This window comes from Accipiter gentilis, chromosome 35 (assembly GCF_929443795.1).
Source record: "Accipiter gentilis chromosome 35, bAccGen1.1, whole genome shotgun sequence".
Lineage (NCBI taxonomy): Eukaryota > Metazoa > Chordata > Aves > Accipitriformes > Accipitridae > Astur > Astur gentilis.
The window spans coordinates 9,805,511-9,819,331 of record NC_064914.1 but is presented as its reverse complement, the minus strand read 5'-3'; the positions used below and the strand labels follow the sequence as shown (position 1 = coordinate 9,819,331).

General features: G+C 67.5%; 2 protein-coding genes across 3 annotated transcripts; one reads left to right on the top strand and one right to left on the bottom strand.

Moving 5' to 3' along the window:
* Window position 1: 1 nt before the first annotated feature.
* Window positions 2-3,771, top strand: AP4M1 (adaptor related protein complex 4 subunit mu 1). 2 transcript variants are annotated; one of them, XM_049792532.1, is made up of 16 exons: window positions 2-61; window positions 426-490; window positions 586-680; window positions 757-863; window positions 954-1,050; window positions 1,440-1,550; window positions 1,646-1,726; window positions 1,812-1,874; window positions 2,069-2,135; window positions 2,226-2,279; window positions 2,421-2,527; window positions 2,611-2,702; window positions 2,791-2,835; window positions 2,906-2,956; window positions 3,030-3,147; window positions 3,390-3,771. In XM_049792532.1, the coding sequence occupies exons 2-16, from the start codon at window positions 433-435 to the stop codon at window positions 3,576-3,578; spliced, it is 1,335 nt and encodes a 444-aa protein (XP_049648489.1). In that variant the 5' UTR covers window positions 2-61; window positions 426-432; the 3' UTR covers window positions 3,579-3,771. The 2 variants fall into 2 exon arrangements, with proteins under 2 accessions (XP_049648489.1, XP_049648490.1); XM_049792533.1 differs by lacking the exons at window positions 2-61; window positions 1,812-1,874 and having other exon boundaries at window positions 339-490.
* A 3-nt stretch (window positions 3,772-3,774) lies between these two features.
* STAG3 (stromal antigen 3) lies at window positions 3,775-12,702 on the bottom strand. The gene is made up of 30 exons (XM_049792543.1): window positions 12,655-12,702; window positions 12,322-12,418; window positions 12,143-12,219; window positions 11,867-12,071; window positions 11,640-11,791; window positions 11,489-11,562; window positions 11,195-11,318; window positions 11,022-11,120; window positions 10,874-10,953; window positions 10,551-10,658; window positions 9,563-9,662; window positions 9,378-9,489; window positions 8,827-8,930; window positions 8,661-8,750; window positions 8,488-8,577; window positions 7,925-8,125; window positions 7,459-7,529; window positions 7,054-7,141; window positions 6,892-6,972; window positions 6,715-6,807; window positions 6,465-6,645; window positions 6,262-6,389; window positions 6,082-6,183; window positions 5,598-5,743; window positions 5,389-5,517; window positions 4,965-5,149; window positions 4,429-4,579; window positions 4,299-4,331; window positions 4,092-4,176; window positions 3,775-3,971 (listed from the first exon to the last, which is right to left on the bottom strand). The coding sequence occupies exons 1-30, from the start codon at window positions 12,700-12,702 to the stop codon at window positions 3,795-3,797; spliced, it is 3,411 nt and encodes a 1,136-aa protein (XP_049648500.1). The 3' UTR covers window positions 3,775-3,794.
* Between the last annotated feature and the right edge of the window lie 1,119 nt (window positions 12,703-13,821).

The following is a 13,821-nucleotide window of genomic DNA, read 5'->3' as shown; positions in this document are numbered from 1 at the left end:
AGCCCGGGCCACGCTCCTTTCGACGGTGTCATGTGACCGCCAGCCGCCAGGCGGGACGCAGGTTCGGGGGGACGCGGAGGGCCCCAGCACACACCCCTTCTTAAAGGGCCCGCGGCGGGGGAGGGGGAGCCGGGGGGGTGCTGGAGTGGGCACCTGGAGGGGGACGAGGATACCGGGAGAGCTTGGGGGGTGCTGAGGCCTGTGTGGGGCCTGGGGGGGCTCAGGGTGCTGGGGGGGGCACAGGGTGCTGGGGATTCAAGAGTCTGGGGGGGCACAGGTGCTGGGGGGCTCAGGGTGCTGGGGGCTCCGGGGCAGGGCCTGGTTGGGGGGGTCTCGGGCAGGCGGTTTTGGGGTGGGCAGAGCTCGGGGGGCGGGGGTATAGGGCCCTGGGGAGCCCACGCCAACCCCCGACCCCATCCCCCCAGACCGGCGATGCTGTCCCAGATCTTCATCCTCTCTTCCAAGGGCGACCGGCTCATCCACAAGGACTGTATCCTCCACCCCCTGCACCCCAGGGGGTCCCTCCGCTTAGGGGGCTCCCCAGGGCTCCCCTCATGTGTCCCCCATTCTCCTTAACTCCCCCAGTCCGCGGGGAGACCTGCGGCACTAGTATGGACCTTGCCGACACCTTCTACCGCAGGATCACCTCGCTGCCGGGGGACCAGGCCCCTGTCTTCATGGTAAAGGGGATCCGGGGGTGGACAAGGGGGGTTCTGTGGGGCTCCCACGGGGGTCATGGCTCTGCTTTCCTCCCAGGCACACGAGGGCCAGCACTTTGTCCACGTGCGGCATGCAGGCCTCTACTTTGTGGCCACCACGACGGCAGACGCGTCACCCTTCACTCTGGTGGAGTTCCTCAACAGGTACAGGGTGGCTGGGGGTGGGGAGGGGGGGGCCGGGGAGGACAGTGGGGGGTGACGGGAACCCATTGATGGCCACGGGTCCTGCCGTAGGCTGGTGACGCTGTTGCGGGACTTCTGCGGGCCCCTCAGCGAGAAGAATGTCAGCCTCAACTTCGCCCTCATCTACGAGCTGCTGGATGAGATGCTGGTGGGGACATTGCCAGGGGGTGCTGGGGACACACGGCGGGAGCTGGGGACATGCCTAGGGGTGCTGGGGACACCCTACGGGGGGGGGGGTGGTGGGGTGAGAACACCTCGGCGTGGTGAGAACTCCCTGGAGGGAACAGGAGACACCCCAGGGGGGCACTGAGGACACCTCATGGAGCTGGGGACACTCCTTGGAGTGGTGGGCACCCCTTTGGAGCTGAGGACAGCTCAGGGGATGATGGGGAAACCCCAGAACACCCAGATGGAACACCCCAGAGGGAAGGGGACAGCAGACAGTTCCGGGGGAGTGGAGGGGGGGGCAGAGGATGGCCCATGGGCCACATGGGCCAGCTGTGGAGGGTGACGACCCCCCCCCCCCGGCTCCCCCAGGACTACGGCTATGTCCAGACAACAGCACCCGAGGTGCTGCGCAACTTCATGCACACGGAGCCCGTGGCCACCAAACCCTTCAGCCTTCTCGACCTGGGCTCCATTGGGCTGGTGAGGACCCAGGGACACCCCAAATCCCCCCCTAAATCCCCTCCCCAGCCCGGCCAGGGTGCCCAAACCCTGTCGTTCCCCCTGTGTCATTGCAGTTCGGTGCTGAGACGCAGCAGAGCAGGGTAGCCCCCAGCTCGGCCGCCAGCCGCCCCGTGCTGCCACCCCGGGGGGAGCAGGTAGGACCCTCCCAGTGTCCCTATGACCCCCTATTGTCCCTCTCCCAGCCTTGACCCCCCCCCCCCCCCCCCCATCTGGGCACAGGGCACCAGGAACGAGGTCTTTGTGGACGTGGTGGAGAGGCTGACAGTGGTCATCGCCGCCAATGTGAGTGGGGACAGGGATCCTCTGTCCCGTGTGTCCCCCCCGCCTCTCGGCGTGTCCCCAAAGCATTGCCCCATGTCCCCTGGGTGTTTTGGCTCTGCCCACTGCCCCCAGGCCCCCCCCCCACCCCGGGACCCCCTGAAGTCTCATCCACCCGCCCTGCCCATCCCAGCTCAGCCCATGTCCTCTTTCCCCAGGGGACACCCATGAAGGTGGACGTCCAGGGGGAAATCCGCCTCAAGTGCTACCTGCCCAGCTGTGTGGGTAAGGGGGGGCAGGGGTTGGGGTACTGGGGAGTCAGAGACAGCCAAGGCCATCCCCCGGGGTGACTCCATGCTGTCCCTGTCCCTGCAGAGATGCGCATTGGGCTGACAGAGGAGTTCTGCGTGGGCAAGTCGGAACTGCGGGGTGAGCCCCTGCCCAGTCCCCCCCAGATACCTGCCTCTGCCCTCCAGCACACCCCCAGCTGCCCCCCAGCGCTTGCTTTTCCCTGCTACACCCTGCTTTGACCCCCACCACGGTGTAGCGCTCTTCTCTGCCCCCCCCCAGGCTATGGCACAGCTGTCCGGGTGGATGAATGCGCCTTCCACAGCTCTATCAAGCTGGACGAGTTTGAGAGCGGGAGGGTCCTGAAGGTGACCCCGAGCCAGGGGGAGGTGAGGAACGCCAGGCGACACTGGGGATGGCGGGGGGTGGGGGGTGGGCTGCGGCAGCCCCCCATGAGCCCTGTCTCCTGCAGCTCACGCTCATGCAGTACCAGCTAGCAGATGACATCCCTTCGCCTCTGCCCTTCCGCCTCTTCCCCACCGTGGACCAGGACCCCACCGGGAGGCGAGTCGGGGGGGGGGGGGGGGGCGGTGCATTACCATGACCATCTCCAGGGTTGACCCCAATTCTGCCCATCCTCGTTTCCCTGCAGGCTCAGGCTGTATCTGAAGCTCCGCTGTGACCTGCCCCCCAAGAGGTAGGTGCCCAGAGGGCCCAGGGGGGCCGCGGCAGAGCCTGGCCCCTGAGCCCCTCATCTCAAATTCCAGCCAAGCTCTCAATGTCCGTCTGCAGCTGCCTGTGCCCAAGGGAGTGAGCAGGTGGGTGCTGGCATTTGGGGGGCTGGGGGCTGTCGCCCGCCTTGTCACCCCCTCACCACCTGTGCCCCCCCAGCCTGGCGCAGGAGCTGAGCAGCCCCGAGCAGACGGCTGAGCTGCAGCCCGGCACCAAGTCCATCCACTGGGACATCCCGCGCTGCCAGGGGGGATCACAGCTCTCTGCGCTCTTCAAGGTGAGGGCTGGGGCGGGGGGGCCAGGCAGGGAGCTCCCCCAGGGCTTGGGGATGGGCAGGGACCTGTCCCTCCCCTGCTCCTTGAGGAGCCTTTGGGAACCTCTTCCTCTTGTGGGGGTGACCATGGGGCCTGGGACAGGCAGGGACCTGCATCCCCTTCGGGGGGGCAGCTGCGGTGCCCAGGGAGAGGCGGGGAGCTGGTGTCCCATGCCATCCCCGGTGTCACCGTGCCCTCCCCGCAGCTGGAGGTGCCGGGGCTGAGTCGTGCATCGCTGCTGGAGCTGGGCCCGGCCAACCTGGCCTTTGAGCTGCCCGCACACACCTGCTCGGGGCTGCACGTCCGCTTTGTGCGGCTGCTGGGGCCGGCCGGGGCCCCCCAGCGCTGGGTGCGCTACCTCACCCACAGTGACTCCTACGTGCTACGCCTCTGAGTGGGGACTCCCCCGCCGAGACCTGCACCCTGCGGACCCCTGACACTGGGGACTTAGGCCCTGAAAGGGGAACCTGCACCTGACGCCAGCCGTCAATCGAGTATTTATTTATTAACCATCGCCAAACAACAGGGCCCAGGGAGCCAGGCTCCCCCAGATTTGGGCTTGTAACAATAAACAGGCACTGAACTGCTCTGTGCTGCCGGGGTCCCTCGCTCAGATGTCCTGTGGGGAGAGAGGTCCTGCGAGACTCCCCCAAAATGGAGGGGAGGGCTCTCCCTTGGGGTCCCTCTTTTCCCGGCGACCCTGTGCGTTCCACCCCCGGCTCACCTCGATGCCCAGGATGGTGGAGTCGAAGAGGTCCCGGAGCTGGTCCTCGGGGGCTAGCAGAGTCTACGGGAGGCCGGGAGGGGGGCAGGTTGGGGTGGGGGTGTGTGGGGGCACGCCAGGGTGCCGCCAACCCCACCCCTGCAGGGGCAGATGGCTGGGGGGACCCTCAGGAGGTGGCCTGACCCTGTCCTGCTCTGGGCTGTCCTCCTCACTGCTCTCCTCTTCAATCGTCATCTCCTCTTCCTCCTCCTCCACCATCAGGCTGAGCCTGGGCGAGAAGGGAGGGAAGTGGAGGGTCGAAGAACCCCTGCAAGACTCTCCCCTGACAGCCCCGGTGCCCACCCTGGTCCCCCTCTGGTGCCCACCCCGTGCCCCCCTGCCCTCGCTCACCGGTTCACCCCACTGCGCCGGTGGGACAGGGAGCTGCTGCAGGAGGAGAGGATAGGGAATCAGGAGGGGTTCTGGGTGGGAGGTGCCCAGTTTGGGGGTAGGGGGGCTCACCCCCAGCCCAGCCACTCACCTCTGCAGGAGGCCGGGGTCGGAGCCGGGGTCCTGTGCTGGTGGCCGGGTCAGCGGGGGCCGGGGGCCACCCCGCAGCACGGTGGAGGTCAGGGCTGGGCTGGGGAGGCGGCTGCTCGGCCACGGGCTGGAGTCGGGGTGCTCCGAAGGGGCTGCAGGAGAGGGCTGAGCACTGGGACCACAACCCCATCCCCAGACCCTATCCCTGAGCTGTGTCCCCATCCCCAGAGCCTGTCCCCATCCTTGAGCCCTGTCCTTGTGCCCACACGAGGACAGTCCAGCTCTGGCAGAGGTGACAGCACTGACGTGACCCACCCACCCCCACCCCCCCCATCTCTCAGCTTCCTGCCCCACAGTGACCCTCGATCTGTACTGGGGAGCCTCAAACCGGTCCCAGCCTCTGGCCGCGGTCCCCACAGCGAGGGACAGAGCAGGGCAAGCCCCCCCCAGCCCTGCACAGCGCAGTTGGGGTGCTGGGGGTGGTGTGGCCCCCAGCATGCGGGGTCCCCCCCCCCCCAGGCTCAGCCCCCACCTCACCGTCTATGCGGGGTCTCTTGGCAGCGGAGCCGGGTGGGGGGCGGGGGGCTGTGCTGCGGCTGTTCACTGAGCCCCTCTCCTCCTGTGGCTGCAGGGAGTTGCGGTAGGTGACAAGGGATGGCCATGGCACGTCCTGTGGTGCCAGCCACCGCTGTTCCTGGTACATCTTCTCCAGGTAGGCCAGGCTGTGGGGGGACAGGGGACATGGTAGGTGACATAGCACCAGGGACCTGCGGGGTGCTGGGGGACCCCACGTGGTGTTGGAGGATGCCACATGGCCCCTGCAGACCCCACATCACCCCCAAGGACCCCAAATAGACCTTAAGGACCCCCCCATGGCCCCTGAGGACCCAAATGGGACCCCACCAGCCTCCAGGGATCCTGCACACACACACTCCACCCCACCCCACCCCACCCCACTCACAGCAGGGCCTTGTCGGGGCGCAGCAGCCGCGGTGAGAACTCACTCAGCACCTCAAGGAAGGGCAGGTTGAGGGGTGGCAGTCCCGGCCCTGGGCCTGGGGGCTCCTGGAAGGCGAACTGGATCCCCTCCCTGGCCAGAGCAGAAGATGAGGTGGGAGGCTGAGCCCTGGCCTGGCCCCCCGGCCCCCCAGGCCCCCCAGCCCCTCGCACTTGTGCATGCTGAGGAGTGCCGGGCGGTTGCGGAGCTGCTGGAGGCTGAAGAGGAGGGAGAAGCGCCGTGCCAGATCCCGGATCTCCAGGAAAGCCTCAGCCGCCCGGATTTCAGGGCCCTGCTGCAGCAGCAGCTCTGTCATCAGCTGCTCAAGGGGGCACAGAAGGTCAGTGCAGGACCCCTTGGAAACACCCAGATGCACCTGGAGACTCCCCAGGCCCCCCCCTGGAGCCCCCCCAGGAGCTTCCTGGATGCCACCCACCCTCCTAGAGTCTCCCAGACTCCCTCCCAGAGGCTCACGGACCCCTGGACCACTCCAGAGACACCCCCCCAAACCCCATCCACATCTGGAGGCTCACAGACCTCCCTAGAGCAGCCCAAAGACCCCTAGACTCCCCTGGAGACCCACTGGATTCCCCAGAGACCCTCAGAGCCTCCCGGGCAACCCCGAGGATCCCCAGAGGCCCCCAGCCAATGCTGTACCTGCTGCAAGCTGAGCAGCAGGGTGCGAGCCCACTCCTGCCTGTTGATCTGCCGGGTGCAGTTCAGTGTCTCTTTGATGATGTCCCCGTAGTCGCTGTAAAACTGGGGAGGAGGTGACAGGGCCTGATGTCCCCAAGCCGTTGCGGGGCCAGCAGGACAGGCCTCCTGCGTGCCCCCTACCTTGGCGTAGTGCTTGAAGACGTCGGAGGCAGCGCTGAGCTCCAGCACGTCATAGATGATGAGTTTGCAGAAGCCGGCCAGGAGCACCCGGCGCTGGTGTAGCTCCTCGATGTGGTTCTCGCTGTCCTCTGCGGAGACAGGAGGGCACAATGGGGGGACAGGCATCCCAGGGGACACCTCTGGGATGCATGGAGGGGACGTACCCATAGCCGAGAGCTCCTCGTGGCTGCAGGCATGGTGGAAGACGTGGTCCATGAGGAAGGCGGCCAGCTGGGACTGCAGCCCTGCGTCGGGCAGCAGCACCAGGGGGGCCAGCGCCTCCCGCCCATCCCGTGGCAGCTGGGGCCCGAACACCAGCAGCAGGTCGCTGAGCACCATGAAGGCCTGAGGACACAAGGACAGGCTCAGCGCCAGGCCCGACACCCCCTCCACATCCCCCCAGCTCCTGCATACCTGCTCCCGGACGCCAGCATCCGCATCGGACAGGCAGCTCTGGCACAGCGAGCAGAAGGAGGTAACTCTGGTCTTCAGGCTCTGCAGCTGCTCCTGGGCAGGGGGATGCGGTCACCTTTAGGGACACAGGGGCCGCCCCAAGTTGTCCTTGCGGCTGTTCCCGTGCCATCCACTCACCTGGGGCACATCAGTGCTAGGCAGGCGTGAGAGCTCCCATAGGATGTGGAAGTTGAGGCAGGTGATGGCAGGGACAAGGACCTGCAGGGGCAGATGCGGGCAAGGGATGGCCACGCTGCTGAGGAGCCCTGCCACGTCCCCACTGCGTCCCCAGGGCAGTACCTGCGGGGGCACCTCGCCCGTGTCCAAGGCACGCTGCAGGAGCTGGGTGCAGGGCTCGAAGAGCTGCCAGGGCGTCAGGTCGTGGGCGCTGCAGGCACAGAGTGGCATCAGCAGGGCGAGGGGAGATGTGGGGCAGGAGGCAGGACACTGGGGGACACGGACATGGGGAGCAGATGGGGCAGGGGACACAGAGGGCCAGGGACAGGACACCAGGACATGGGATGCCACTGCACAGGGACATGGAGAGCACATGGGGCAGGAGAGGGTGCCAGGGACACACAGGGCAGTGGGACAGGATGCCACAGGAGAGGTCACAGGGGAGGCATGTGGCGGGGGATGAGGACCCTGGGGGACCCCTGGGGATGCAGGTGGAGCAGTGGTGTGGCCCCACGGCTCCCCACTCACTTGAACAGGATGGAGATCCTCTTCAGCGTGGCCGCCATGCTGTACACTTCCTCCTCGTCCAGGGACGAGGCCTGGGCAGGGCCCGGGGTTGGGGACACCCCACACAAGGTTAGGGATGCTCCACGCAGAGTTAGGGATCCACGCCAGGCTGGGGACACCCTGCTCCCCATGGTCCCTTGCCAGCTCCCCAGCCAGCACCTCCCAGACTGGCTCTTTCCCACTGATGCCCCATCCCTGCCCGCACCACTGATGTCCCTACAGGTCCTGGTCCCAATCCTGTCCCTGGTCCTGTCCTGCCTCCAGGTCCCTGTCCCTAGTCCTATCCTGGAGTCTGAGTCCCTGTCCTGGAGTGGCCCGAGCAACATCCCAGGCTTCAGGTCCATGTCCTGATCTTCAGGTCCCTGTCGTGACCCCAGCGGTCCCCAGCCCTGTCCCAGACTCAGGGTCCCTCTCTCATCCCCTCTACCTGAAGCAGCTCGGTGACCTCCTGGTGGAACTTGTCGGCCAGCTGGTCGGCAAGGCGGCTGCGCACCAGGTCCCCACGGCCGTGCAGGGCGAGCTCAGGGTTGCAGAGCGCGTGGAGCGCGCGGGACGCAGCCTCCAGCACTGCCTGCCCCGTGTGCTTCTCCACCACCTCCTGCAGCTGCCCCAGCACCAGCTCCAGGTGCTGCGGGGAGAGGGGGCTGTGGGAGGGATGGGGACACGCCGCCTCCCCAGGGACAAGGGTCAGGGGGCCTCCCATCGGGACAAGGGGACTTGCAGCCTCCTGCAGGGAGGTATGGTCCGTGTCCGTCCTCCCCCCCGAGAGGAGGAGGACAGCCATGGGCCCCCCAGGGGGACAGAGACAGCCCCTTGATGGGGGCACAGACACACGGCCTCCCAATGGGGACGGGGACACAGAGCATCCTGAAGGGGACACCTGGGGGACCCATTGGCATCCCATCCCTGCAGCCCCATTTCCCAGGGGCAGAGTGGCTCTGCCCCAGCCCCAGGGGGCCGGATCCTGCCTGAGGGGCGAGGGAGCAGCACCTTCTCCAGCCGCCCAGTGCAGTATATGCTGAGATCGAAGCAGCGCAGCACCTCCAGGAGTGGAGCCGCCTTCTCAGCATCAGCTGAGAACTGGAGGGAGGGCAGTGGGGGAAGGGGGTCAGTGCCGACCCCCCAAGGTCCCCGGGGGTGGTGGGGAGCACCGTCCCCCTCACCTTGGCCAGCAGCTGGGGCAGGGCTGGGATGAGGCAGTGGGTGAGCCGGGTTCTCTCCTCTGCCTGTGCCTTGCGCTCCCGGGCTGAGGGCTGGGGGCAGAGAGGGGGCTCAGGGAGGCCCAGGGGGCCCCTGCCCCCTCCCCAGCCCCCTCCCCAGCCCTGTTACCTTCTTGGCCAGGCTGCGGCCCACTGGGGGCTGCCCCTTGGCTGCCTGGACCACACTGGCTGCCAGGATCTCCACCAGTGCCTTCTCCTGCCGGTCTGCCAGGCCTGGTGGGTGGAATGAGGGGGCTGGGGTGCGGCCCGGCACCCCCTTTGATGTGCCAGGAGGTCCCAGGACATCCCAACAAATCCCAGTATGTCCCCTGACCACCCACCAGTGCCCCAGCAATGTCACAGTACAACCCAGTAACGTGCCAGCATGTCCCCGTATGTTCCAGGGATGCCCCAGCGCCTCCCCGTCATATCCCAGCATCTCCCAGGGATGTCCCACAGCAAACCCTGTGTCTCCCAGTGATGTCCCAGTATATCCTAGTGCATCCCAGCATCTCCCAGTATGCCCCAGCAACATCTCTGTATACCTCAAGGGTGTCCTAGGGTGTTCCAGTGTAGCCTACTTGGTCCCAGCGACACCCCAGCATATCCCAGTGTCTCCCAGTGACATCCCAGCATATCCCAGTGACTCCTCTGTGATGTCCCAGCATGGTAGTGCCATACCTTTGGTGGGTGACTCCTCCAGCAGCAAAGCGCTGATGGTCTCCCAGTCCCTCAGCCGGGGCCCAGCACAGTCCCACAGGCTATCCACCAAGTAGGCTGCATGCTCGTGGAGCTGGGGACAGGGGACCATCACGGTGGGCAGGGTCCCCCCTCTGCCCTCCCAGGCACCCTGCAGCCGCTCGCACCTCGCTCTCGATGAAGAAGACCAGAAGCAGCTGGAAGAAGGTCCTGTTGTCCCCATTGCGAGACGGCTCCCTGCCAGCCTCTCGCTGGGGGTCCAGCAGCCTGGGGATGTGCACGCAGGGTCACACAGGGGTCCTGTGTGCCCACGCTGGGTGTGGGGGGAGGGGCAGAGCCCCAGTGGCGGACACAGACACAGGGATGCCAAGTACCTGAGCAGGACGTACAGGGGAGAGTGCCCCAAGGGACAGAGCCATGGGGGTCCCACTTACCCCCTGCTCTGGGGACAGAGCCAGGGGACATGCAGGGACCAGAAACCCGAGGGACAGAGATGGGGGACCCACGTACCCCCCCTGCTCTGGGGCCAGAGCCCCAGGGGACACAGACACGGGGGTCCCCCCTGGCCCCCACCCTGGGGCGGCACCCGAACCCTGAGCCCCCAGGGACAGGGAGGACCCGGGCTGCCACCGCGCGCAGCTGCCGCCTCCCCAGATGTGCGGGGGAACGGGGCCATGACAAGCCCAGACACCGCCACTGCCAAGAGCCGCCAAGGCCTGCGCCGAGATAAACACGGCGCCGCCGGCCTCCTCTCCGCCGAGCGCGCCAAGGCTGGCGCAAGAGCATGAGCATGCGAGCAGGACACGCGGCTGGGGCGCTGGGCAGCTGACCCAGCGCGTGCTGGGCTCGCGCTTGCCCTGCAGCGACCCCGGGGCCGGATACAGCTGCCTCAGGCCCCTTTCCCATTAAGGACGGCACCAACGAGCCTGGGACGAAGGTAGCCTGTCGGCTGGCCTCTGCCGGCCGCCTGCCAGATGCTCCCCACGGTGGAGCGGGGAGGAAATTGAGCCTGACTCAGGGTTTGGCAGGCAGAAAATGCTCAGCTTTTTGTGGGGGCTGCAGCCGGATGCCGGCAGCTCTGGTGCCGGGCAGGGGTGGGCTGGGGGCCAGTCCCTGGCATGGGACGGGCTGTGCCTGGCACTGGCCCTCATTCACCTGCGGTAGAGGAAAAGCCCAGCAGCAGAGGCCAGGGCCCGGCTGGATACGTAGACCACGGGGTAGACGCTCTGGCAGTCCTCCTCTGTCAGTACCTCCTCCGTGTTCCTGTGCACACGGAATGGTGGGGGTGCCCGCTCCTCCTGTCCCCCAGCCCTGTGCCCCTGTCCCTGTTCTTGCTGTGGGGCCATGTCCCCAGGGCCCTGCATATGCAGCACCTGCACCCTGTCCCCCGGGTGCCCTCCAGCCCCATCGTCTGTCCCTGCTCTCGCTGGAGGACCCTGTGCCCCCATGTCCCCCCTCAGCCCCGGCCCCGCGCTCACTCCAGCATCAGCGTCAGCAGCTTCACCACCTCCACAGCCACGTCTGGTTCCTTGTCGAGCACCATGGACACCATGCGGGTCTGGCGAGGGGGATGCGGTCAGTGACACCCTGCAGGGACCCGGGGGACCCCCATGGGCCCCTGCTCACCTTGAAGCGGCTGGTGAAGAGCTCCATGTGGGCGGCCGTGTCCCGGTGGCAGTACAGCCCCTGCAGCGCCTTCACGCACTGCAGGCGCACCTCCCGCTGCTGCAGGGACAGGGGCTGTCAGCAGGGCCCCTGGCCGGGCCCCATGGCCCCCAGCCCCCCAACCCTGGCCCCACCTTGTCATGCAGGGTCCAGCCGATGTACTTGAGGTAGCCATCGGTGAGGAAGGAAGCTGTGTAGCTCTTCATCCACGTCCCCAGCTCCTCCATGCAGATAGCCCGGATCTCGGGCACCACGTCTCTGCCATGCACGGCACCACCCAGGCTCACACCATGGTCCCCGGCGGTGCCACCTACCCATCCCCACACAGCTCCCACCTGCCCTCCCAGCCCGGCCACACCATGCTCCATGCCCCTTCTCCCCAGTCATGAGACCCCCATCCCCTCCTGAGCTGGTAGGCCAGCCCTGACCTGTAGCGGTGCACAAAGATGCCCTTGAAGATGGCGTTCATCATGTTCTCAATCTCTTCCTGCTGCTCCTGGAGCTGGGGGGATGCAGCAGGGCTCAGACGGGGCCCGGCCCCCCGCTGTCGCTGCCCAGCCCCCTGCCACTGATGCTCACCTCCCGGCGCTTCTCCAGCAAAGCCTCCAGCTTGTCGGTGGCCTGGCGCCCAGGCCCCTTGCTCCGCTCGGCCTCATACTGCCGCTGGTTGTTCTCCTGGTGAAGGCTCACGCCCAGTGCCACGTTCACCAGCGCCGTCATCAGCTTCATGGCTGGGAGGGCAGTGCAGTGGGAGCAGGGGCCCCTGTGGGGAGCCTGTGGGGAGCCCCCCCTGGGCAGCTGCCTACCTGCCAGGGTGCTGGTGTGGCGGAAAGCCCGCACCTGGGAGTCGGAGAGGCCAGTGAGCAGGGAGATGAGGGCGTCCATCAGGAACTCATCGTAGACAACACTGTACTGGCACCGCCGCACCACTGCTGCCACCAGCTCGCAGAAGGCGGCTCGGAAGCGGCGCCAGGGCTGGGTGCCCAGCGAGAGCGGGTACTCGGCTGAATCCTGTGGGAGACAGGGGTGAGCAGGGCTGCCCACTGGCTGTGCTGCCAGCACGCCCCGTGCCTGCCCAGCACCTCCTCGAACTTCTCCGTCAGCTGCTGGATGATCTCCGAGTTCTGCAGGTGCCTGAACATCTTCAGGGTTACCACGCCTGCCGGGGGAGCCAGGGGTGAAATGGGGGTCCCCAGCCTGGGGGGCGAGCCCCACTAGCAGCACAGAGGGGTCAGAGCACCTAGTGGGGACCCCCCCCCACCTCTGCAGCCACAGGAGCGGACGATAAAGTTGACGAGCTCCAGGAACCCTGTCTCACGGTCCTGCTTATAAGTCTCCAGCCAGTCGTCCACCACCGTCTGTGGGCACAGGACAGCCGGCATCAAACAGCAGCTGACTGGGGACACCCGAGTCCCCTGCTCGAGGCGCATGTGGTCCCCCGTGTCCCTTCATCCTGTGCGCAAGCCGGCTGGGGCTCCCTGGGCTGCTGTGTGTAACCTGTGGGTTACCTCGACGGCGATCTTGGCCGACTTGACGGCCTCAAAGAGGGTGTTTTGCTCTGGGTTGCTCGCGGCCAGACTGCTCCCATCCTCACTGGGCTCCCTCCTCCGGGGACGCTTCGAGACCTGGCGGAAGGGGACATGGTGGAGGTTTGGAGCAGCCCCGGGGCGGGGGACACCGCCAGAAGGGGAGGGCAGGACGTACGGGGCCGCGGCTCTGTGCCTGGCGGGCTCTCCGCTTGCGGCGCAGCCGCAGTGTGTCCTCGAAGTCGCTGCCAGAGTCACCGCTGCTGAGGTCCCTGTGGGGACGGTGGTGGTGGGGTACAGCCAGGGGCTGGCCGGGCCCCCCTCCCCTTCCCCCCTCCCCCTTCTCCCCCCCCCGCCACTCACGGGCTGTCGGGGGCTGGTGGCGATGGCTTGGAGATGCTCCATGCCCCGGCTGAGCCTGGCGCAGGGCTGGAGCCGGTGCCCAGCCCGGCAGAGGAACCAGAGCTGGAGGAGGTGCCCTGGACATGGGCCAAGCGCCGCGGGGGCATGGTGCCGGCAGGGCCTGGGGGACGGGGGGAGGCAGGTGGGGTCGGAGGGACCGGGACGGCACGGGCACCCCCTCGCCCCTGACACCTCAGGGCCGGGGAGGGGCCCAAGCACCCACAAACACCCCCTGCCTGGGGCTGCTGAGGAGGGGGACGAGGACCCCGGGCCTGCCCTGGGGGGGGACACGGAGGGGGGACACAAGGCCCCAACCGCCGCAGGTCACATCGGGGGGTGAGGCCCCCCCCAGCCCCCCTCGAGGTCACGTGCCCGCCGCCGCCGCTCCCCCCCCGCACCGTCCCGCCTCGCCTCGCGCGGCCGACCGACGTCAGGCCCAGCACGTGCCGGTCTGGGCAGCGCTCGGGCCTCACCGCGCAGCGGGCGCCGCAGCAGCCAGGGCGGCCCCGCCCCCTGCCGGCACGTGCGAGGGGCGTGGCCCGGGCGGCCCCCCACGGCCCACGTCGGCGGGGCGGCCCGGGGTCCCTATAGCCCCGTGTCACCGGGGGTCCCTATAGCGTCCTATCACCAAGGAGTCCCCTATGTCCTGGGGATTCCCTACAGCCTCCTATGGCATTGGGGTGCCGCGTGGCCCTGGTGTCCCTTATAGCCCGGGCTCCCCCATGGCACTCTGTATGTCCCCACAGGTCCCCACATTCTGGGGAAACCCCACAGGCCCTATAGCCACCGAATGCTGGGGCCCGTCGGGTCTCGCTTGGGCCTGGCACCTCTGA

Bases quoted from the DNA above. Each gene is read 5' to 3' on its own strand.
- AP4M1 (XM_049792532.1), top strand. From the start codon at position 433: ATGCTGTCCCAGATCTTCATCCTCTCTTCCAAGGGCGACCGGCTCATC. The intron at 2,703-2,790 runs GCGAGTCGGGGG...GTTTCCCTGCAG, and splicing joins GACCAGGACCCCACCGGGAG to GCTCAGGCTGTATCTGAAGC. The intron at 2,836-2,905 runs GTAGGTGCCCAG...CTCAAATTCCAG, and splicing joins TGTGACCTGCCCCCCAAGAG to CCAAGCTCTCAATGTCCGTC.
- STAG3 (XM_049792543.1), bottom strand. From the start codon at position 12,702: ATGTCCCCTTCCGCCAGGTCTCGAAGCGTCCCCGGAGGAGGGAGCCCA. The intron at 9,663-10,550 runs GTGAATGAGGGC...GCACATCCCCAG, and splicing joins GGGCTTTTCCTCTACCGCAG to GCTGCTGGACCCCCAGCGAG. The intron at 6,973-7,053 runs GTACTGCCCTGG...CTGCCCCTGCAG, and splicing joins CGGGCGAGGTGCCCCCGCAG to GTCCTTGTCCCTGCCATCAC.